Genomic DNA, 23,766 nt, shown 5'->3' with positions numbered 1-23,766 from the left:
AATTAAATTGCATCACTTTCATTCAAAGTTCTTAACATATACGCGTGATGTGCACAGGTAAATATCGATGTGGCGCAAAACTAACTAAAAATGCACTTTTTTGCTTTGTGTCAACACGCCTTCTGGCCACCAGGAGGCGATGTCAGATCAGTCTCCCATTTCGCCATTTCGTTGCTGTAAAAGCCGCCAGATGGCAGTTTAGGATTGCTTCTCTGAGGAAAGGCGCGGTTGTGCTTCTGGTCTAATTTACAATATAAAAACATAAACTATTTACTCAATGAATCGCGCCAATTATTACCGACGCGTGTCCCGGACAGCCCTATTTTAACGGGAGAGGTGAGTTTGTGCGAGTTTTGCAACAATTTCTCAATCTTTCCGTAGGGCGCGCGCTCACTGCGTAAATCGAGCTAGCATTAAAGATGGAGGACGTGTAGAGGGAGTGTGTGCGTGATTGTATGTATGTGTGTAGGGGGATGGGATCAATTCTCTAAGGACAGTCGTGCGCGCGTGCCCCGCTTCTTTGGTGGCACTGTGTACTGTCTTACCTATGGGCTACGGCTATATTATTTTAATAAGACGTGATATGGCGTATTACAGCAAGGAAAAGTGCGACTTTGTCTTCCTGCCGCCGTGCACGCACGCAGACATACAAACAGACAGTCAGGCGCGCGAGACTCTAAACTGCTGTTGTTCTCTATCTGATACGCTCGCGCAGATTGTTGCTACGTCTTGTTTATTCACGTACTTGTTTATTCACTCAACTTTCAAGAGTTGTCACGAATAACATCCTGTTTACTTTGTGACAGGTTGGTTTTGTTTGGGTCATTGTATCGCTAAAGTTAAACGGTTTTAAATGATGTCGTCCAAAACGTACCCAATTTGGTTAACTGGTGTGTAAACCATCTCCGCAAATATGACGAGGATTGTGTTTAGTGTTTCTTTAACAACTCGAAGACAAAATTATTGTTTGACTTCTTCTTACTATCTTTTCAAAGCCCAAATGTACAAATTTAGCGGGTAGGTGTTTTTGTACAAGCAGAGGAGGAGTTTACGCTAGACTACTCAACGACAGTTCATGCTAGTTCATGGACTAATGTTATGTCTGGAATTTGAGAGCAACCTTGCAATGAAACCTTCCTGTAATTTCTGTTGTTTTTTTAGATTTGTAACATGCTCACATACATGTTGGAAACTAGTCAACGTTTCCAAAAGTTCCCAACTACAATATGTAGAAATCATTCCACTATACTTCAGCGTAGGTTGTAAGTTTCTCAATTCTGACTAAATACTTTAACATAGTACTTTAAATGTCAACACTCGTGTTTGTTTACAGTGTAGTAAGTGTTATGTAATTATACTGTAGTTGAATATCAAAGATGTTTGTAGGTGTCTGTAAATTGTTATCTTGCCACTGAGTAAGCGCCGAACAAGCATTTTCAAACGTTGTTTGAGAAGTGTTGATTCAGCACCGACCCATAATAGTGCATTTCTGTCAGTATTTTTGCGATAATTGTTCATTCTTTGACTTCAAATCAATGTGAAAGTATACGTACGTATTTATATAGTACAGCTTGTTTTACAGATAGTACATGTCACATACGTTAACGTCCAAGGTGTCCCAATGAGTAAAAAAGCAAGCTATACTGGTGTGATTTTCATTACTTTAGTTTATTTGGTTTGTACATTTCTCTAAGTATGAAAGATGAAATTGATTTGCTCCGTGTTGACATGTGAAAGACAACAATAAAATAAGTGAACATAGTTGGCTTATAAATACAGGCTTTTTTACATGAGATTGTTGTGTTCAGGGTTTAAATTATCGCGCCACTTATCGATAACAATTTAGCATGTGGTATGCAGTTCTCAGTGGTTTGTTAGAAATGACTGTTGTTTAGTAAGTTATATTGTGCAAAAATCAAAATGTTTGATAAATAATGGCTGAAGTCCAATGAATTTTATAGTCCCAGCATTTTGTAAAAACATTGGATTTACCCTAGAAATACATTAGCGTTCTGTGTTAGTGTTTCTGTTTGCACTGTTGTCAGGGACCTGGTGTTATTTTTTTTAAACACTTCAAACAAAGGCTGTGGTTGCAATTTACATCTTGGCCTAGTCAAAGGTGACGTCGTCAGCGAAATGTAAAATGGTTGATTTCACAATAGGCTTTGGTTTTCTTTTCAGCCCTGGAGCTATTAATAGATATCCAAGACAAATAAAGAGCATGTCTTACAGTTGGATGGGAATCTGGTCTTTTCTGAAAATTGAGGACTTTATTTCTACCCTCGTGTAGTTTGTTGCATATTAATGCATTTGTTGGCATGCCTCAACCCAAATGTTTGGGTTTCATTACACATCTCCTTTGTGGTGTGAAATTGGATATAAGGTAGAAATCCAGTATTAAAATAATAGTTGACCCAAAAATGAGTTAGCTGTCATTACTTACATACATATATGACTTTCTCGAACACAACCGAAGATATTTTGAAAAATGTCATCAACCTACATCCGTGCACTTAAACTGTTTTTTGTGACCATAAAGTGCATGGGTGCTGACGCTGTTCGGTTGCTTTTTCTTGATAAAATTTATAACATTCTTCAAAATATCTTCTATTGTGTTATGGCGGAGACAGAAACTCATACAGGTTGGAAAAGACAAGGGGAGTAAAAGATGATTTCCTTTTTGGGTGAACTGTTACTTTAAGGGCAGCTGCAGTCAGTGTCCTTGGTTGTGTTCTTCTGGTGTAGTTGAAGAAAAAATCTCTTTGAGACGTTATCCAGATATTCCTTTAAGCTTTGGTCACTTATCTTTTTTGCATCATGTAATATATGTTAATATTTGTGTGAGATTTTAATACTGTTGCTGAAGGAACCGACTATCAGTCATACAAAAGGAAGCTAAGATCAAAACGAGTAAAATAAACAATAACCCGTTGTAAATTAAAGCACCTAGTTTTCTCCAGAAATACATCTTTTCATAATTGTCAGCAGCTTTATAGTTTTATAAGTAAACAAAAATATATTATCAAATATTTGACTTGAATGCTTTAAATTACAATAACTTCCAATCAATTCATTTCTAGTGTTATGCCCTCCCCTGAGCGTGAGTGTTTTTTGGTGAGCAATTTAGATGCGTGACATGTAATCCAGAAGGCTGTTGCCATGGAAACACCCTCACTGTCGGTCATATGCTCTTATCCTGGGATTTTATTGGCTGTGTTGCTGAGATCAATGGATGTTGCTTCAAGACTTAAGAATCGCATCACCTGTGGGGTGAATTAATAAATCCTCGTTTTAATTACAGAAGTTTTCTGAGCCGCTGAATCAATAGTATTGTGTTTTTAATGTTTTGCGATTTGTACAAAACTTTTTCAGAAGGAAGTATGTGGGCTGTAAAGTTGCTCTGTGCTTTGAGAAACCTTTGATGATGCATATTAAATCCCTTTTTATGTGGCCTTCTATTTAGGTTATAAACTTGAATAGGGTGTAAACCCTTTGGCAGTAAAAATGTACCCAGCTCTATTGTGCAATCTTGCGTAAAGATCATTTTTTTGACAAGTGACTATTTAAATGCCCAGTGTAATCCTCAATACAGTTCAATACAGAATTAATCATTAACACATTGGATATATACATTCACTATAGAGATTCTAATTATAAACGCATTCGATTTTTGGGCGGAAGTGGTAAACACATAATTGTTTGTGTTAATTGTTTGACACAATTATGAGTACAAAAGTGTTTATCGAACACTTGATAAAAATATTGTATCAATATTGAAAAGGAGGCTTTCAATTCTGACACTTCTGTCACCACAGATACTGTTTATGACTTCAAGCCGTGCCAGTCTTTAGAGTTAACATGAAAATTATCTTGTCCGTTTAATGTAACCAATGTCAAATGTATTCACTAGATCTTAACATGTTGTCTAGCCTAAAGACTGAAATCCACATTGGCAACCCACCTGTAATTACACTGTTTAGAATGTCAGATACTGCGTCTCGCTGCAGCACACTCGCTTGAGAAGACCTTGATTGCATTGATATCCTAAGACACGCTGTGGTCTCTTTAACATTGAGGTTTCTTTCAAATCTGATGGGAACAAATGTCTGCGAGACGAAGCGAGGGTGTGAAACTGTGCTGTTTTTCCTCAGTCTCTCAGGGCAATTGTTAAGCTATTTTGAGAGTTTCACAGATCATTATGTTTGGCTTGTGAAAGGTATCGCTGTCCGTCTTTAGTGAAACAGATGAGATGTAAGAAGGCTCTTTAATGGCTTTTCATTTACCATGGATGACGAATCATCACTCTTAAGGCTTTGTGGGCTAAGATTAGATATGGCTGCTAAATGTAATGGATGTACGAAACGATTTAAGAGTACAGAAGTTGGAAAAGTAATTGTTTATCTTCCTATTGCAGATGCTTTTAAGCAAAGTTGCATTCTGGTTATAATATCACCATGCCGTGTATTTTACATGTACTGGGAATTGAACTAATGACTTTGGTGGTGCCAGCACCACACTGGACCATTTGACCGACAGGCAATTCGACAGGAATTGACTTAATTCAAATGTTAAAAATGGTAAACAATGGGATCAGTGTTTGCGGTTTGTTGAATTAAATGTGGTCAATTTGTGGTTAAATGTGCTCAAGTCCACACAGATTCACCAAAACAAAATCTTATAACATTAAATCGTTTTTTTGGGCATTGCCAGCTACTTTTCTCATCAGTGTTGGAGAGGGAAGATTAAATCTGTAATGTCATCTTGCCACTTGCCATTGGTTGGTGTCTTGTCTTCCAAGCTAGTGATGCTTGGACTGTATTGTTTTTATGTAGGTCAGTTTGAAAAGCATGGGGTGTTGGCAACACAGCTGTCATGGGTTTGATCGCATGGTACATGCATGCAAAAAATTACTTGAATGCTCTGTAAGTCGCTCTGAATATAAGCATCTAGCAAATGCATGAATGGAAATCTTTTTGTGTTTCCTTTGGAAGGACTTTACCCAAATGGAAAATGTCTAGTGATAAAGATATCAACATATAGTGAATCTAAATAATGTAAAGGGTCCAGACTTTAGTACTCTTCTCTCACGTTTAATCCCATTTCCGGTTCAACAAAGTGGCTGAATTGATTCGAAACAAATTTCTTTGACTCTACAACAGCAAAACAGCCAGTTTCCATCATGCAGAAAACAGCTATAATTGGTTTTGATTTAAAAGCATCTCACCCGGCTGATGCCAGGAATAGCCTCATTTTACTGTCACTATATACAGTGCAAAGCATTTAATAGTGTCCCTAGACTCTAATGAATCTGTGCGGCGTGCTTCCACAGCTCGATAAGATGCTTCAGGTCTATTAGCACATTCACTGATCCATTGAATTTCTTGCTGGATTTGTTCTGTATAACTGTATAAACTCTTTCTCTTGACCTCTCTACGATATTTCTGTGTGTGCATTCAATAGTTTTGCAATGCGTGAGGTTTTTTAATTTATATATATTTTTACATTAAATATATTGTTCTGACGTTCAACTGCTTTGACCACTCATTGTCGCAGTTTAATGTTGCTGCGATTCGTAATTTACCCTCTCTATCACCATCTCTGTTTAAACCTAAAATTGCAAGTTACTTTATGTGTTTTTACAGGAAGTGAAATCGTATCCAAACTTGGAAATCATTCATATAAGCTTACCGTGATTTGGGGTTAAAGTAATGAGTTTTTTTTCCAATTGATTTATTTTTAATAATTGTCATTTTTTACAAAAAAGTTTTAGGAGGCAGCTGAAAGTTGTTCATATGTTGCCTTCCTACAAATTTATACTTAAATATTGTATTTTTAAACAAAGTGATATTGTTAAATAATTGTGTAACATTGGAGTTGTTTGGATGCACTGTGAAAGGCTTTTGTTTTTAAATATGATTCCCAATTTTTGTTTTCAAAAATGTAGTTTTTTATTTTTATTTTGTTGCCAATTCAAGCACCACAATTTTGAGCAAACTTTAGTTCAGATTGCTCATAAGGAGATGTCATTTTAAATAAATTAACATTGTGGACTATTAAATATAAAAAATTGCCACTCTTGACACAGTATTCTGTTCAAATTCTAGTGTTCCCAAATGAACTCATTTGTCTTGGCTGTCCCCAGCGTCACTGCTGAGGTGTACATTACATTTTCTTCCCTCTCCTGTGACCTCAGTACATAATATAGTCTAACATCACTTATTTATCACAGAGACACAGCACGTATTATGAGAACAGCTGAGATTGAGTAACCCAGGGATAGAACTGAGCCTTTACTTCTTTAATGATGTCTTTATTTCTTATTCCAAAGCTTTTTGGGTCTTTTAGGGTAAATTCATTGTCAGCACTATGCTGTCCATCTTTGGTTGGATTATATAATGGCCAGCTGTTGAGTTTGAGTCAAGTGCAGATTTTCTCCCAAAGCAAAACCCAGAGTTTAATTCCAGATATCCAAATTTGTATGGGGGATGGGAGCATTATATGACATGTGTTATTGTTTTTTTTCATATATGTATCCACTCATTATACCAGCCTACAGCACTCTCTCTGTCAGTATATATCTTGTAACGTAAGGGTTTTTCGTGGGCATTCCTGATGCATTTCATCACGATGTGTGCTTGAGTCGCGAGCTGTTTGAAACATCCACAGGAACAGCTACAGTCTGGAAACTCTGGGGGTGGGGAGCCATCTTGTGTTGGTTAGGATTAAATCATGTGTGAAGATGCTTTCAGCTAGACTGTCTGTATCATCCGGATGCGGAATAGTTATCTGATGTGTTATATAATGGTGTTAAAATGGACTTGTTTTATTTAGATCTTGACTTATCATATTTCTGTTGCCAAACATTTGTTTGGTAGTCCTTCTAGCATTCATTTCTGCTGTTTCCACAGCAACAGGGAAAAGCCATGCTTAGGATGCCCCCTAATGGCGGTTTTACTGTTTACAAATGTGTTTTTTATTTTTGCATCAAGCACAGGTGATTAAGAAAATTTTCGGTTTGCAGTTGAACAAAAATAAACATTTGAAATAATTTAATTGAGAAGTTTTGAATATTTTGTGATTGTTTGCGTAGAGATTGGTTTTATTGAAAAAGCATGGTTTGTGTTGCCCCTAGTGGCTGTTCGAGGTTAATCATGTTACTGAAACATAATCACTTAAAAATACAATTAAACTTAATATTATTTTATCCTATTTATTTGAGTGATATTTTTGACCTATGAAAAATATAGTCCTATAAAAATGTGTTGCTGTTTTTCATTAAAGTTTGAGCATCATCTTGATTGTTTTTTATTTTATTCACAGGTTATGCTTTCTGAAGCATTCGGGGCCTGAACTAAACAATTGTTATTGGCACCTGCTGTCTCAAACATATTCACGAATTCTGATTGACTCGTTTGTTGAAGTCTCCTCATTTTGACAAGAAACCCATCATGATCAACTCAGACTTTACTGTGTTACAGTAAGTACGCTAACCATTTGTTTATATACAATATATATCTTTATTGGACCTGATTTTAAATGTTTGCATTTTGCAGGGACTCGTCAAATGATGGGCAGGGCGACACAGTGAGTCTAGGCTTGAGCGTCGGTGAATTGGATGATTCGGGAGAAGGAAAAGGCAAGAAGAAGAGAGGCAGGCCTGGAAAACAAGGGGTAAGGTCACCACTGCTGATTGCAAATGGTTGCTTACAGATGTTGTATAAAGCCATTTTCTTAATGCAATTCTGTTGTCTGCAAAGGGGGCTAGTAAGAAGGCTCGAAAGTCCCCGGTTGATAAAGGTGGACGGAGACAAAATGGAGTGGCCCATCAGAATGGAGAGGGGGCAGAAGCAGGCACGCTCTTTGAGGTGGTCAAACAAGGCAAAAGTGCCATGCAGGTAAAACACATCAAGGCTCGATGTTAACAGTTCGGTTTAGTCTGTGTGATATATTTGTTTGCTGATTTTTTTTTTCTTCTTTCTGTGTTTTGTCTTTCACCAGTGTGTTATTGATGACTGGATTGAATCTTACAAACAAGACAGAGATTTGGCGCTTTTAGATCTGATTAACTTCTTCATTCACTGTTCTGGTTGTAAAGGTAATGTTCATTTTATTTGTCTCACACTTCTAAATGTTTTATTTTCTAAATGTATTTTCGTCAAGAAATTGAATTAGGATGCATTGCAATTACACAAACCTTTAAAAGGATACTTTGATGTTTTGAATTTTAAACAGTGTGTTGATGTGCATTACAGGCACTGTAAGAATCGAGATGTTTAGGAACATGCAGAATGCAGAAATTATCAGAAAGATGACAGAGGAATTCGATGAGGTTTGCAGAAATTATGGATGCATGTTTGAATTCACATTACTGAATCCGCCCGCATGTCTCTTAACTTTCTGATCTTCAAATCCAGGACAGTGGCGATTACCCCCTTACAATGGCAGGACCACAGTGGAAGAAGTTTCGATATAATTTCTGCGAGTTCATCATCGTTCTGATTCGTCAGTGTCAGTACAGCATCATCTATGACGAATATATGATGGATACGGTCATCTCTTTGCTCACTGGGCTTTCAGACTCACAGGTCCGAGCCTTCAGACACACCAGTACATTGGCAGGTCAGTCAGCTTTGACCTTAAAACCTTTAATAGACACAACACATTTTTATCCGAATGAACGAGCTTTGTTTATGAGTTAATTGATGGGTGTTATTTTGTTCTGCAGCCATGAAACTGATGACAGCGTTGGTGAATGTGGCTTTGAACTTGAGCATCAACCAGGATAACACACAGAGGCAGTATGAGACCGAGCGGAACAAGGTTGCGGGGAAACGAGCCAATGAAAAGCTAGAACTGCTGCTTCAGAAGAGAAAAGAGGTGAGGTGTCCTTTTCACAAAACTTGTTCATCTGTCTACTGTAAATTACATTTTAAATGTTGTTATTTTTATTGGTCACCCAGCTTCAAGAAAACCAAGATGAGATTGAGAACATGATGAACTCCATCTTCAAGGGTATTTTTGTTCACCGATACAGGTTGGTGGAATTAATACAAACAGCAGGTTAAAACGGTCATTTTCTGATATAATGTCATGGTTTCATGTTTTCCTGCATGCCTTCAGGGATGCTATAGCAGAGATCAGGGCTATTTGCATTGAGGAGATTGGAGTTTGGATGAAATTATACAGCGATGCCTTTCTCAACGATAGTTACTTGAAGTATGTTGGCTGGACGCTACATGACAGAGTGAGTATTTACATTTTCCTATATAATGGTTTTCCATTTCTGATAAATATTTTTGTAGAATGAATCTGATCTGATGTATGTCATTGTTATAAAAGATGCTATTGTATGTATTAACAGCAAGGTGAAGTTCGACTCAAATGTTTAAAGGCCCTTCAGACCCTTTATACCAACAGAGAGCTTTTCCCCAAGCTTGAGCTCTTCACCAATCGATTTAAGGTATATACCCCACCTTCAAATCCTTATTTTTTCATTAAAACTATTGTATACACTTACTTCACAACTTTATTATAATTTTCTGAATATGGGGATAATAACCAAAACATCCCAATGTCACTTCCTGTCCCTCAGGATCGTATTGTGTCCATGACGCTGGATAAAGAATACGATGTGGCAGTAGAGGCCATACGGCTCGTGACTTTGATTCTGCAGTGAGCATTTCTCCTCCTTTAATCCGCATTGCATGGTTTTCTTACTACTCGTTTCATTTGCCCATCATCTCTCTTTCTTTTTTTAGTGATAGTGAGGATGCTCTATCAAACGAAGACTGCGAGAACGTCTACCATCTAGTCTATTCGGCCCATCGTCCTGTTGCCGTGGCCGCCGGAGAGTTCCTCCACAGAAAGTAAGATGATTGAACTGCTGCATGTTTGCGTTTGAACTGTAATAACAGGATAAAGACACATTGATATCCCTAGATGTTTTCATGAGATGATGTTTCTGTCTACAGGCTGTTCAGCAGGCACGACCCTCAGGCTGAGGAGGCTTTGGCAAAGAGACGAGGCCGAAACAGCCCCAATGGGAACCTGATCAGAATGCTGGTGCTGTTTTTCCTGGAGAGTGAGGTTCGCAACTATTTATGGTTTTTAGTGCAGCCCTCACCCTGCATTGTTTGACTCTACTCAAAAAATTATTGCAAACTTATATTTTATATTCAGTTTCATTTGGCTTAGGTCAAGTCCTAATGAGTTCACTTATATCAAGTCATATTCCAATTTAAGAATATAAAGGACTCTTGTATTTGTGTGTGGCAGCTTCATGAACATGCAGCGTACCTAGTGGACAGTCTGTGGGACAGCTCACAAGATCTGCTCAAAGATTGGGACTGCATGGTAGAGCTCCTGTTGGAAGACCCCGTGCAGGGAGAAGAGGGTACATCCTCCACACACCTTTGTTTCTATTTTTGGAGATCTATCACGATGCTCTAAGATCTTTCCTTTGTTGTTCATTGATTTAGTGTGATTGTGGATTTTCTTGCAGTAATGGGAGATAGACACGAGAGCGCCCTGATCGAGCTCATGGTCTGCACCATCAGACAGGCCGCTGAAGCTCATCCACCTGTGGGCAGAGGAACGGGAAAGAGAGTAAGCATTGCCGTCAAAAGATTGTTTATTGCTTTGAGGTTTTACAGGTCTGATAACTTTCTGCTGGTTCTCTGTGCTTTCTTTAGGTCCTCACTGCCAAAGAGAAGAAGACTCAGATAGACGATAAGAACAAACTTACCGAGCAACTAATTGTTGCCCTGCCCATGCTGCTGTCAAAGGTAAAGTACCAGCTTTGGTCATCAGAGGAGCGAAGCTATGGTGAAAGAAACGCTTCATATGTTTCTTGCTTTGGCTTTCAGTACCAAACCGATGCTGAGAAGGTTGCAAACCTCCTTCATATCCCACAGTTCTTTGATCTTGAGGTGTACAGTTCAGGACGAATGGAAAAGGTCAGTTGTTATCAAAGCCCAACTTGGTCTGTGCCTCCAAATATTTCTTGCACATATTAAATATCTAATGATAAAAAAAGGACACTGCTGTTGCAAATATAGCACTGTTAACAAACAGACGTGCCACATTTATTGGTACCCTTACAGCTCATGGAAATAATGCTTTATTCCTCCTGAAGAGGGATGAAATTAAAAGCTATTGTATCATGTAAACTTGTATGTCATAGAATAAAGCAAAGAAGCTGTGGAAAGAGTTGATTTATTGATTTTTTTGTGGAGAGGTACAAGCAAATTTGAGCCAGTCTTTATATCTTAATTATTGCTCTCTTTGTTTTCAGCATCTAGACGCTCTGCTGAAGCAGACGCGGGTGGTGGTGGAGAAGCACACAGAGGCCGAGGTGTTGGAGGCGTGCAGCAAGACCTACAGCATCCTGTGCAGCGAGGAATACACCATCATGAACCGCGTGGACATCGCTCGAAGTCAGCTCATCGACGAGCTCACGGACCGATTCGCACATTCGGTTGAAGACCTGCTGCAGGAGGTGACTGGAGTTCTTCACTTTGCACATAAATGCGTATTTTTAAAGGTGTTTTTTAATCATTTTCTTCCTAGGGGGATGAAGCAGATGACGATGACATTTACAACGTTCTCTCGACTTTAAAGAAGCTCACTGCTTTCCACAAGTAAGAGGATTTCTGACTGTGTTGGAAGTGCAACACCTTGTGTTTGTTGGTATCATGTATGCGTGATTGAGCTTCAGGTTTGTTTTGAATGCTTTGCAGCGCACATGACCTTACAAAATGGGACCTTTTAAAAACTGCTATCGATTGTTGAAGATGGGGATTGAGCAAGGCTCCATGCCCGAGCAGGTAATGATGTTCAACCATGGCAAGATTTTTCCTATTATGATTGTATTTATCTATTTATATTAATGTAACGTTTATAAATGCACAAACCTAGATACACATACAGAGTAACTGTTAAACTTATATAAATATAAAATTGCGTTTTTTAAATGTGTGTAACGGCCCCCTAATCCACAGCATTAAATAACACGTGGATGTTTCTGGTTTGTGTTCAGATTGCTGTTCAGGCTCTGCAGTGCTCTCATTACTCCATCCTGTGGCAGCTGGTGAAAATCACTGAGGGATCGCCATCAAAGGTGCCCTCAGATGCACTTTATGCAGAGAAATCCCACCTGTTGTGGGAATTTACACTCTTGTAAATATATGGCATAAACCCCTGTGTGTGTTTCCTGGGCAGGACGATCTCGTGGCATTGAGGAGGGTGGTGAAATCTTTCTTAGCGGTGTGTCAGCAGTGTCTGTCAAATGTAAACACTCCTGTCAAAGAGCAGGTAAGCTGGAACCTGTGAACCTTCAAGTTTGTTGCTTTGCTGATATAACGAGTACAATATTAAAGTGGTTCCAGAAAAACAATGATGCTCAAAACTGCTCCGTCACACAGCTAATATTACAACAGCAACATATCTTAATATGTTAGTATGTTACTCTACTGATCCAAATCAAAGCAACCTCCTCTGGGTTGATTTTAAGACGATCGTTCTCTCCAACATCTCTCTGCTGGAAAGTTTCTCCGTAGATATCTGTGAGTATGTCTGCTAAAAGCATTAGTACCGCGAGTCCTAACGTGTCTCTGCTGGAAAGTTTTTATAATATTAGCGCAGGTCCTGACTTTTATCCTTCTTTTTAAACCTTAAATCACAAACCTTTTATTTTATGTAATAAAAAAGACATCGCTCTTTCTACAGTCTTTCTAATGGCCGCAAAATCTCTTTCCTGCGTCAACATGAGAACGACATCTTTTTGTACTTTGGTGACCACCGTCGTGTCTGGACTGAGCGATTCGATGCAAATCTATAATTACATTTTACATTTAGGCATTTGGCAGACGCTTTTATCCAAAGCGACTTACATTGTATTATCCTATACATTTTACATAGGTATTTGCAATCCCCTGGGATCGAACCCACAACCTTGCGTTGTTAACGGAATGCTCTTACCACTGAGCTACAGAAAAGATATAATACAGGAGAGCTATAATACAACGCTAGTGGCCTCTGTGAATCAAAAACTGCACATTTAAAGGAGTAGTTCACCCTAAAATTTTAATTCTGTCATCATACTCACCTTCTTGTCATTTAAATCCTGCATGACTTTCTTTTGCAAAACACAAAATAATATATTTTGAAGAATGTTGGTAATCAAAAACCATTGGTCCCCATTCACTTCTATTGTGTGGACACAAAACCAATGCAAGTCAATGGGGACCATAGGGTTCCTGTCAACCCCATATTTTTTTTGTGCTCTGCAGAAGAAGAAAAAGTCACACGGGTTTGAAATGACAAGACATTGTCATCATTCATAAATGATGAAAGAATTTTAATTTTGGGGAAATTACCCCTTTAATGATCTTCATAGTCAGTGTATAATACTCTATGTAAATGTGCATTATTTGTTGTATTACAGGTCTTAACAGCAGGTGTTTTTATGTTGTATCTCTGCAGGCATTCATGTTGCTGTGTGACCTGCTTATGATCTTCAGTCATCAGTTGGTCTCGGGCAGTCGAGAAGCTCTGCAGCCGCTGGTCTTCAATCCAGACACCACTCTGCAGAACGAACTGCTCACCTTTGTCCTGGATCATGTGTTTATTGACCAGGATGATGAAAGTCAGAGCATGGGTGTGTGTCTCTTCTCTTCTCATTTTTTCATTACTTAGAAATTTATGGTCAATATTTATCTGTTGGGTTACAATTGCCTTTCAATTGACATATTCATGAAAGTAATGTGATGTGAGCACAAGTATGATGTTCCATACTCGGAATTTGTGCTCTGCATTTAACCCATCCAAGTGAGCAGCCATTGCCCCCAGGGAGCGGTGCCTTTCACAAGGGTCTCACCTCAACCGTGGTATTGCAGGTGGATGAGAGCACTGATCATTCACTCCCCCCACCTAAAATCCTTGCTGGTACTGAGGCTCGAACCGGCAACGTTTCGGTTACAAGTCCGAGTCTCTTACCATTGGGCCACTTTCCCCCACTATATTCACTATTCAGGCTCTGTTTAGTTGAAAATACACTCTTCATTTTACATTTTGTTTTTTATTCAGAGGGCGACGAGGAGGACGAAGCCAATAAGATCGAAGCTCTTCACAAGAGGAGGAATCTTTTGGCGGCCTTCTGCAAACTCGTTATCTTTGACATCGTGGACATGGCAGCAGCTGCAGACATCTTCAAACAATACATGAAGGTAGAAAACTCATTCATTTGGGCAACCATAATCAGTGCTGGTTAAACATTGATTCATGAGAAGTCTGATTCTTTTCTAGTATTATAATGACTATGGAGACATCATCAAAGAAACATTGAGTAAGGCCAGACAGATGGACAAGATTCAGTGTGCAAAAACCCTTGTCCTCAGCTTGCAGCAGGTATGGAATATACATTTAAGGAGCGGTGCATTTCTACATTTGATTTATACGTTACAATTTAAGATTCAACTTTCTGATTCGTTTCTCTCTTTGCATGCAGCTCTTTAATGAACTCGTCCAGGACCAAGGACCCAATCTGGACCGAACGTCATCCCACGTCAGCGGCATTAAGGAACTGGCCCGACGGTTTGCACTCACATTTGGACTGGACCAGATCAAAACCAGAGAGGCCGTGGCCACACTGCACAAGTAAGAAAACCTGCAGATGAGTTATTAATCATTACTGATGTTTTGAATCATTCTCACAAATGGGTTTTTCTCTACCTCAGGGATGGTATTGAGTTTGCCTTCAAGTTCCCAAATCCAAAAGGACCGGAATACCCACCGCCCAGTCTGGCCTTCCTGGAAGTTCTCTGCGAGTTCTCCTCCAAACTTCTACGACAGGACAAAAAGACTGTGTAAGTATAGAAAACACTTCAAGAATCTAAACAAAGAATTTAAAGGGATACTTCACCCAAAAATGAAAATAATGTCATAATTTACTCGCCCTCAGATTGTTCCAAATCTGTTTACATTTCTTTGCTGAACACACAGGAAGATATCTGGAAGATTGTCAAATCTCACCCCCCATTGACTCGAATTGTCAATGTCAACTTTATTTATATAGCACCATTAAAAACAACAATTGTTGACCAAGGTGCTGAACTAAATATCAATAGACTTCACTAAAAACAATGACAAAATGACAGATTACACACACTTAGAATCATTAAGTACACAGATTAGCTAAATTGTATTTATTTTCTTTACAATGGCAGTAAAGAGTGGCTGAGATCTGACATTCTTCCAGATTTCTTCATTCTGATCAACAAAACAAAGAAATTTATACAGGTTTGGAATGCAATCTACGGCTAATATAATCGCCTTGTGACTAGGGCGCCAATGTGTGTATGCACACTGATGTGCAAAACGGCAGGCGTAAAAGCATCGTTTTCTTTATAAACAACTCGGGCTAATTTTTTTGGTTTGACCAATGAGATTGGTCCTTTGTTCACCAGCCTGGAGCTGCTGAAGTAACAGCTAAACACAAGTTTGTTGCGCTCAAGCACGAAACGGTCTTGCCGAGCACACATTGGCCCTGTCCCAAATATGGACTTAAAGTCTCCTCGGAGGAGGTCCACAAGACCGGAGTGCGCCGTTTAGGACAGGGCCATTGATGAAGGGCAAGCAAGATAAATTCTTCTTCTGTTTGACGACAAGCGAATGTCAGAAGCCTAAAGTTGCACAGTGCTTCTTTGTGCACCGGTATTAAAAGCCATCTATGTCAGCGAGTGAATTTGCACGTTCACTGTCTCATCACCAGTGAAAATCATTTGGGTATGAACGCCGATAAACGCTGGCGATAAGCGTGTGCAATTATCGACCCGGTGTGTATGAGCCTTATGGGTGATTAAATGACAGAATTTTCATTTTTGGGTAAAGGATCCCTTTAAGGTGTTAAAGATCATAGGGAACACGCATTCAGTTAGGGTTTTAATACGTCCGTCTTTAAAAATGTGTTTGATCATCTCTCTTCTGCTACAGACATTCCTACCTGGAGAAGTTTATGACCGAGTACATGATGGAGAGAAGAGAGGATGTGTGGCTACCACTCATCGCTTACAGAAACTCACTGCTGACGGGTGGAGATGATGACCGACTGTCTGTCACAACCGGAAGCACAACCAGCAAAGCCAGCACAGTCCGAAGCAAAAGAGGCAGACCGGCACAGCAAAAAAAACGGCCAGACGGTATAAAGAATTGCTTTTAGTCTGTTAAAACTATAAAGACTATAAATTAAAAACAGCGGGCTGCATTTGAAATAGAATTGAAGTTATATGAGATGAATCTGATTAGTCGTGGTTTTCTGTTGTGTCATGTGACAGAGGAGAGCGTGGAAGGCTCGTGGGTGATGCGCAATGACAGCCTCCAGACACCAGGGGGCCTCCACACCCCACAGCTAACATCCACTGTCCTCAGAGAAAACCCTAGACAGGCAGCAGAACACATCCCAGACCAGGACTCGTCGGAACCAGGCTCAGAACCAGACTACATGCACAAGTATGTGTTCTTTTAAATCTGTGAGGAACATTTCTCTAAACCGTCTTGTGTAATTTAAACACGTAATTTCTTTCCTTCCCTCCAGTCCTCAGATGCAGATGTCTTGGTTGGATCAGCAGCAGAAGATGGATGAGGTGAACAGAAAGGAGAGGGGCGGGATGAACTATATGAAGTCACGCAGCGGTGGAGTGAGACAGCAGGTGTACGTACTCACAGTCCTGGGATTCCAGGATGTCTTGTATTTATTACGTGCTTGACAGCGATTATAAATTACACGTCAAAAGATTGCATGAACTTTGAACTCGAGTCATTTGTCATGCAGGCGAGGTCTCATGGAAGACGATGCCGAGCCAATCTTTGAAGATGTGATGATGTCATCACGCGGCCAGCTGGAGGACATGAACGAGGACTTCGAGGACACCATGGTGATAGATCTGGTAAGAATTTACAGATGTGATCATCACTGCTCAAGTTCTCGTGGATGTTTGTAATGTTTCTGGCAGCAAAACTATATTTCATAATGTAAGATCTGTTCATCTGTTAAATGGTTGTCGTTGAGCTTACTGTATGTCATTTCTATTTTTCAGCCACCTTCGAGAAACAGGAGAGAAAGAGCAGAACTCAGACCAGACTTTTTTGACTCTACAGCCATAATGGAAGACGATTCTGTAAGGACATTGAAATAATAAACTTAATAAATTTGATAAAGGTTTAGCTACGTAAATTTTGATGGGTAACCAAAGCCGTCATTCTGACATTTTATTTATTCATTGATCTTGCATAGTGCTGCGAAGCATTGGGTACTAATATTTAATCGTGTTTTCTGCCTCTAACAGGGATTTGGAATGCAGATGTTTTGAAAGATTGAAGCCTCACAACCAGCAGCCAACAAGAAACACATCTTAAACATTTATTTTGTTTTCTTTGCCGTTTTGCATAACCGTGCCGAAGCTTGTGACCTTCAGTCTTGGTTTCGTGAATATGGTCAGGCCATAATCCCATCATGTGCATTTCCTCAGATAATGTAAAGTCCAGAGTCTGTAAAAATCTAGAATCTGCTGGTTTTAAATGGTGTTATACATCTTGGCAGTATTGGTTCCTTCTGGTTTCATGTCCTTCTGATTATTCAAAGCTGTTCATAAAAAATTCAGTTAAATAACCCAACTAGTTATGATTTGTAAGGGTTTCAATTTGCTTTTGGAAAAAACATGAATTGATTTATCAGATTGATAAAGCCCACATTTGTTCAAATAAACTCTGTAATACTTATATACTGATGTTTATACAGGAATCTTCTATTTGAGACGTAAACAGGAGTATTTCTTTCTTCAGTTACACTGGTCTTGTGTTTTGTTAAATAACTTGTTTGTTGTCATTTAAAGACATGTTTACCTCTGTTTATAGTCTGCTCAGTGATTGTGTGTTTGTGGGAACATAGCTTTCACACAATACTTCATTGCTGTGAATGTCGTTGATCGTTTATTGGGCTTTAATGTCCATCTGAAAATCCACAGGTTTTTTAATTGAGCCTGTGTGGTACTGAAAATAAATATCAGACCCATTGTTTAGAATGATGCTTTTAAATACGATTCTCCGATTAAACAGTGGGATTATCATTATTTTAATCTTTTTACTGTTCAGACTTTGCTTTTTCTAAAGAAATGTTTAAATAAAAGTATTTAAAAATATCAGAGTGCAATGGTTTGAGTTGAAGTTTTAGAGAACGAATGCAGTTGTTGGATTTGTGTCAACTAATATTGGTTTTATGAGGTTATAGACTAGCAGTCCACATAACTTTTTTGTTTTCTTTTTATTGGTAACTATTTAAAAATGTAGAAAAGTTCAGCGGATTCCTCAAACCTGCTTCAAGGCGGTGTCAATATTATTTGTCATGCGTCTTTCGCACTGACGTTGAACATTCCCAACGAGTTATTACAGAAACAATTGATTTAAGTATTTTTTGTGTCGTCTTTGTCCCACTACTTTTCATAACAAAGTTACGCAACTGTCCACAACTGAGCATTAGATGGCGCTAGTTAAATGCCAAATGCAATTGTTCTAAAAATGTGTGCAGGTTTCAAGTATTAGAATATAAACAGAAAACCAGGGAATGCTTCAGAAATTTGCGTCCTGTATATGTAAATAAAACTATATATAGCCTTATTATTTGTGCCAGGTAAAAACTCTCGAAATTATAGAAATGATTTCTAACTTTGTGGCACTTTTTAAAACGTTCATTACGACGCAAGCTTGTTTACGTGTGACGTCAGAAGAAGCACACGACGCGAGCTTGTTTACGTGTGACGTCAGAAGAAGCGAAGGTTTTACAATTACATTTTTATTGCGTTATATATTTATAATATATTTGTTACTGTTTTTGTACAGAGCACGCCTTTTTTTATATATAATATTCAGCACAGACATTCAACCGTAACAATATTATTTTAAAAACGTCTCCGCGTTTTAAAATAATTGATGGATATATTATTGACGATGCTTTGTTAACTGACTTCCTAAAATTGTTCCTCGTTCCTCTCGAGGGGGCACGGCCCAAAAAAAACGTTTATGTAACCAAGGAAACCAATCAACCGCACGGGTTTGTGATCTCTTCTCGCGAGTTCAAGACGACAGCCTCCCTACAACGCAGTATCGCGATGTTTCCACTCCCTTAGCGCTGAATGCCTTGTTCTCGCGAGATGTTGACAGCAGCGCCCCCTCCTTGTTCTAATGCGGAGAGGAAGGGAGGGGAAAGCCTTTTCAAATACACATACATTTCAAAATCGCAATAGAATATAGTAGAATATTTTTCTTCAAACTAATGAGTCGTGCATTTATGTCGTGGATACAACGTTTGTTTATTCATCAGACGTGACGCTTTCTACGCCACGGAACGAACGGAAAACGGCAGGATAAATCCTAAGAGAAGCGGCCTATTTTTGTTCCTGACATCCTGGAGCCGCAGCTCACACTGTCGGCCGGTGTAATTAACATCAAACGGACGTCAAACTCGCGGCTTTTTCGCTACACGCGGGCCGCAAAATAATCCGCGAGCACGCATGGTGAATTACCGGCGCACGAGCTCCAGCCGCTTGCGTGCGTCTGAAGATTTGAGACAGAAAAGCGGCCTGTTGTTCTTTTTGCAGCGGCTGCGCGGCGGACAATAACAGAGTGCTCGCGCTCAGATCCGCGCACGGTCGTCTATCACCGATCACATATATGCACCGAGATTATAAATAAACCCCTGGAATAGCGTCTCAAACAAGGACTGCTTGGGCTGGGAATGAGGCCGAGAGTGTAACGTTAATCGGTGCTCTGTATTTGAATTTGGTGGTAATCGGAGGCCCGGTGGGGTGAAGAGCGCCACCAGCGTGTTGTTGTTGGATTTTAAAACGAAACCGTATCACGGGATTTTTATGGAGGATCACTGATCGGTCGTTGCATTTGATTCGGACCGACGTGGATGGTGATGATGATTCGGCCGAATTTCGTGCCGTGGAAGAGGTGCAAACGATAAAATGGAGCGGTTTTAACGAATGCGATGCGCGGAGAGGAATTGCGCGTGCTCGTGCGCCGATATCTGGTGAATTCTCCTTTGCGTAAAGCATTCCTTGCATTGCATTTCACAGTCGACGGAATATCGCAAGCCCGGGTGCATCGGCATTGATGATACGTGGGCTGCTGGCGGGACCGAAGCCTTTTCTTTTTTCCTCCCCGAACTGGATCCGTCTAGCACGACGCTGCTGAGATGAACCCGGTGAATGCGACCGCTCTCTACGTGTCAGCTTGTCGGTCGGTGCTGCAGTGCGATCCCCGAGACCCCGAGGCTTTGACGGAAATTTTTAAGCTCTTGCCTTTTTTCAGACAGTCTCTCGGCTGCCTTGTTTGCGGTGAGTCCGTTTTGTGTTATTACATGTTTGTGTCGTGCTTGTGCTTGATCGCTGCACGCGCACAGCCTCTCGTGATCGCCCCGCCGACCGTGACACACCCCCATTGAGTCTACACATTGCTAACACACATTGACAGAAGCTGAGGCGTTTATATTGATTACAATTTTTTTATTAGATATAAATCGTATGTTTGCTACAGTTCGAGTTTAAATTACCCCAATTACAATGGTAAAATCGTTTTTTTATTTCGTTTATTTACCAAAAAACATGATGCCGAATTTAAATATAATATTAATGATTGATTAATAATTTTATTATTATAAAATAGGTTTTAATTATTTTTAAATGTTTACATATATACGCTTTGTTTATAAAAAAAAGCTGCATTTGGGACCCTGCTGACCATACGCCGTTTATTTAACATGAACCACATCACGTGACTCTTAGACGTCAGCGCTTTTGTATTGCTGAACCTTTGATGACCAAATGCATTTGTCCTTTTTAATGCATCACTTGTTGTTGCATTATACAGTGTGCATTGTGCAAACAAATATTAACTGTTGACAAATGGTATAGTTTAGTAAGTGTTTATTTATGCACACATTATTTGCATGTTGTTGTGTCATCAAATGATCAAGCATGCTTTTACCATCTTGTTTTTTCTTTTATTCAGGTAATTTGCTCCAAGATCCGATAGCCCCGAACAACTCCTCATGCCAGCACTACGTCTGTAAATCATGTAAAGGGAAAAAGATGATCATGAAGCCATCGTGCAGCTGGTGTAAAGACTACGAGCAGTTCGAAGAAAACAAGCAGCTATGTATCCTGGTGGACTGCTACAGAAAGCTCTGCGAGTACATCACGCGCTCTCCTCTCGCCCAGCACATTTCAGGCGCCGTGGGAGTGTCCTCGGACATAGTGGCTCTGTTGAACGAGGGCCTCTCATTGGACAACGGGGACGAGTCTCTCTCTCTCTTTTTACCAGACCAGTCCCCTACATCGTCGGCATCGGAAACGCTCGCCGATGAGGGCCAGTCCCCTTCAACGGAGGAGCAAGGCCTCAGTCCTCAAGGGGTCAATGGTCTTCAGGACTGCAACGGTTTGACCAATGTAGAGGAGTTGACAGCAGGTTTACCTTCACTAGGTAATGTTCCAGACGCGGCGGACAGTCAGGTTGTGAAGGAGGAGAGTTTTGCGAGCGAGATCCCCGTGTGTGAGGCGGTGGCCGCCGATGAGGAGCTTTGCACCAGCAGCATGGACATTTGCGAGTTTGGAGAGGAGGATATTAAGCATGATAGTGGAACTCTCCTTTTGAGCGTTGAGGAGGTACTCAGGACTCTGGAGCCAGACAACGTAACCCAGGATCAATGTTCTGTTCTGTTACCGTCAACTCTCCAGCCTTCTGGAAGCTCAAATGGACCCTTCGCCTCCGTCGACAGCTCCACGCGGCAGCTTTCCTCGCTCCCGCGGGATTCACAAGAAAGTGTCGCACCCCAGCACCCAACGTCTCAGCATTTTGGAATATCCTGCTCTGCCGTGACGCCAAGAGGCCCACGGACCAACCGCAAGCGCTCGCGGTCGGAAAGCGACAGCGAAAAGATTCAACCCTTGCCTATTTCGACCTTCATCCGGGGTCCCGAGCTGGGCGCCTCCGCCCCTGTCAAGTGCGAACCCAAATCTCCCGTTCAAACTCTGCCTCACATGGCGGCGGTGCCCAACGGCGGCAGCCTTCCCAAAGTGGCCAAGACGTTACTGGTGCCCCCCAAAAATGTCAAAAAGACCCTCGACCATCACGGGCCCAAAAAATCATGCACTAAATCGAAACAGGGAGCTCCTAAGTCGAAGGAGAAGACGAAAGAACGGATCGTGAGTAACGCCCTCATTCCCGGGAGCCCCACGAAAGTGGTTTATAAGAAGGCGCAGGAGAAAAAGGGTTGCAAGTGTGGCAGGGCGACCCAAAACCCAAGTGTTCTTACATGCCGCGGCCAACGATGCCCCTGTTACTCGAACCGCAAAGCTTGTCTGGACTGCATATGCAGGGGCTGTCAAAACTCTTACATGGCCAACGGGGAGAAGAAGCTGGAGGCCTTCGCGGTCCCAGAGAAAGCCCTCGAGCAGACGAGACTCACTCTGGGCATCAACGTCACCAGCATCGCTGTGCGAAACGCTACGGGCAGCGGGGCGGGCGGGATGCTCAACGTCTCCGCGGCGGCCGGCTCGCCCGTGGCCTCTTTTTTGGCCACGGGACCTCACGAAGAAAAAGGATTTGATGAACCATTGGACATGAGATATGACTGAGCACCGGAAGTTAGTTTTTAACCATCACCCTGTGTTCCAAACCGAAGGGCCGGTGCCACCGGAGTTTGTGATAAGGCAGCTATTGTGATTCTGTTTCAGTTCACATTGTCAATTAAACTAACTATTGCTGAAGCTTGTGCCTCTAAATCATTTGTACTATTTTGTCGGTTCTTTTGCACACTGTTAGAAGAGGTGAAAGTGTTTGATTTGGTCCAGTTTTATTTGCGGAGTAGTACAAGTGATCTATGTGGCACGATCTTTGGCAAGATATTCCTGACCTCATTGTCGCGGGTCACACTATGTGCATATGTTGAAGATTTTCAGATTGGGGTTCGGGGATGAGACCTGGTGAATGAAATGGTACCCTACAGCATCAGTAGAGACTGGTTGTATTTATAAACGTTTTTTGTATACAGACTTCAATTGAAAGTACATTTTATGATATATTTTGTAAGTTACATTAACAACATTTGCAGTATTTATTGGGTATCACTTAACATAGATTATGGTCCTTCCAGGCCATCGGCTGTATACAATTTCTACAGATGCAAGTCACACAAATGCAGTATGTACGGTTTCTGTCTAAGTTATGTTGTCGTCCTGATCGTGCTAGTTTTTGCTGTCTCAAATTGTTATTTTTTTCCCTTGGGGCATTTAAAAACATGTAATATAAATGTAACATATTTCCACTAAAAAAGACAAATCCTAACATGACTCGCGTCTCTCATTTCACAAATGACCTGTTTGCACGTGACATCTGGTTGAGATTCGGAAGGTCACATTGGCTCCTTTAAAAAGGTGGTTTGAGTGGGAAATGCTATGATTGATCTGACTGTATGCCAAAACCAGATTGCACAATAGGGTCACAAAAAATCAAACAGTTGCTCCTATGCATTGTGGTGTTTAACAGAGCGCTGCAAACAATTACAAGGGTGTATTACAGTTAGAACAAAGCTTTGCTGTGAAACATATGCCGTCCATATGCGAGTGCGTGACTTGGTACTGCGACTGAATTGGTAGGCAAGAAAAACAATGTGTGATTGTGTATCTATAACATGAAGATTGATGTGTTATT

The 23,766-nt window shown here is 40.5% G+C and overlaps 2 protein-coding genes across 2 annotated transcripts; both read left to right on the top strand.

Annotated features, from left to right (window-relative positions):
• Positions 1 to 164: 164 nt before the first annotated feature.
• stag1b (STAG1 cohesin complex component b) lies at positions 165 to 18,194 on the top strand. The gene is given in 35 exon segments (XM_056738189.1): positions 165 to 336; positions 7,321 to 7,477; positions 7,554 to 7,671; positions 7,758 to 7,895; positions 7,999 to 8,095; positions 8,253 to 8,329; positions 8,415 to 8,619; positions 8,726 to 8,877; positions 8,961 to 9,034; positions 9,121 to 9,244; positions 9,362 to 9,460; positions 9,593 to 9,672; positions 9,759 to 9,866; positions 9,972 to 10,086; positions 10,276 to 10,393; positions 10,502 to 10,605; positions 10,692 to 10,784; positions 10,866 to 10,955; positions 11,294 to 11,497; positions 11,569 to 11,639; positions 11,739 to 11,761; positions 11,764 to 11,825; positions 12,038 to 12,118; positions 12,220 to 12,312; positions 13,483 to 13,657; positions 14,086 to 14,225; positions 14,305 to 14,406; positions 14,507 to 14,655; positions 14,736 to 14,864; positions 15,991 to 16,196; positions 16,332 to 16,506; positions 16,592 to 16,708; positions 16,829 to 16,943; positions 17,094 to 17,174; positions 17,343 to 18,194. Coding segments are annotated over 34 exon segments (3,768 nt in total). The 5' UTR covers positions 165 to 336; positions 7,321 to 7,448; the 3' UTR covers positions 17,367 to 18,194.
• An 80-nt stretch (positions 18,195 to 18,274) lies between these two features.
• On the top strand, positions 18,275 to 23,400 carry msl2b (MSL complex subunit 2b). The gene is made up of 2 exons (XM_056738192.1): positions 18,275 to 20,393; positions 21,067 to 23,400. Exons 1-2 carry the CDS (start codon positions 20,252 to 20,254, stop codon positions 22,689 to 22,691), a joined length of 1,767 nt encoding a protein of 588 aa, XP_056594170.1. The 5' UTR covers positions 18,275 to 20,251; the 3' UTR covers positions 22,692 to 23,400.
• The last annotated feature ends 366 nt before the right edge of the window (positions 23,401 to 23,766 follow it).

The sequence above is a fragment of the Triplophysa dalaica genome, chromosome 23 (assembly GCF_015846415.1).
Source record: "Triplophysa dalaica isolate WHDGS20190420 chromosome 23, ASM1584641v1, whole genome shotgun sequence".
Classification (NCBI taxonomy): Eukaryota; Metazoa; Chordata; class Actinopteri; order Cypriniformes; family Nemacheilidae; genus Triplophysa; species Triplophysa dalaica.
Note: the sequence above shows the minus strand (reverse complement) of the source record. Positions and strands in the feature narration are given on the sequence as shown.

Excerpts from the sequence above, each read along its gene's own strand:
- msl2b (XM_056738192.1), top strand. The coding sequence starts at position 20,252 with ATGAACCCGGTGAATGCGACCGCTCTCTACGTGTCAGCTTGTCGGTCG. Across the intron at positions 20,394-21,066 it reads TCTCGGCTGCCTTGTTTGCG|GTAATTTGCTCCAAGATCCG; the intron begins GTGAGTCCGTTT and ends TCTTTTATTCAG.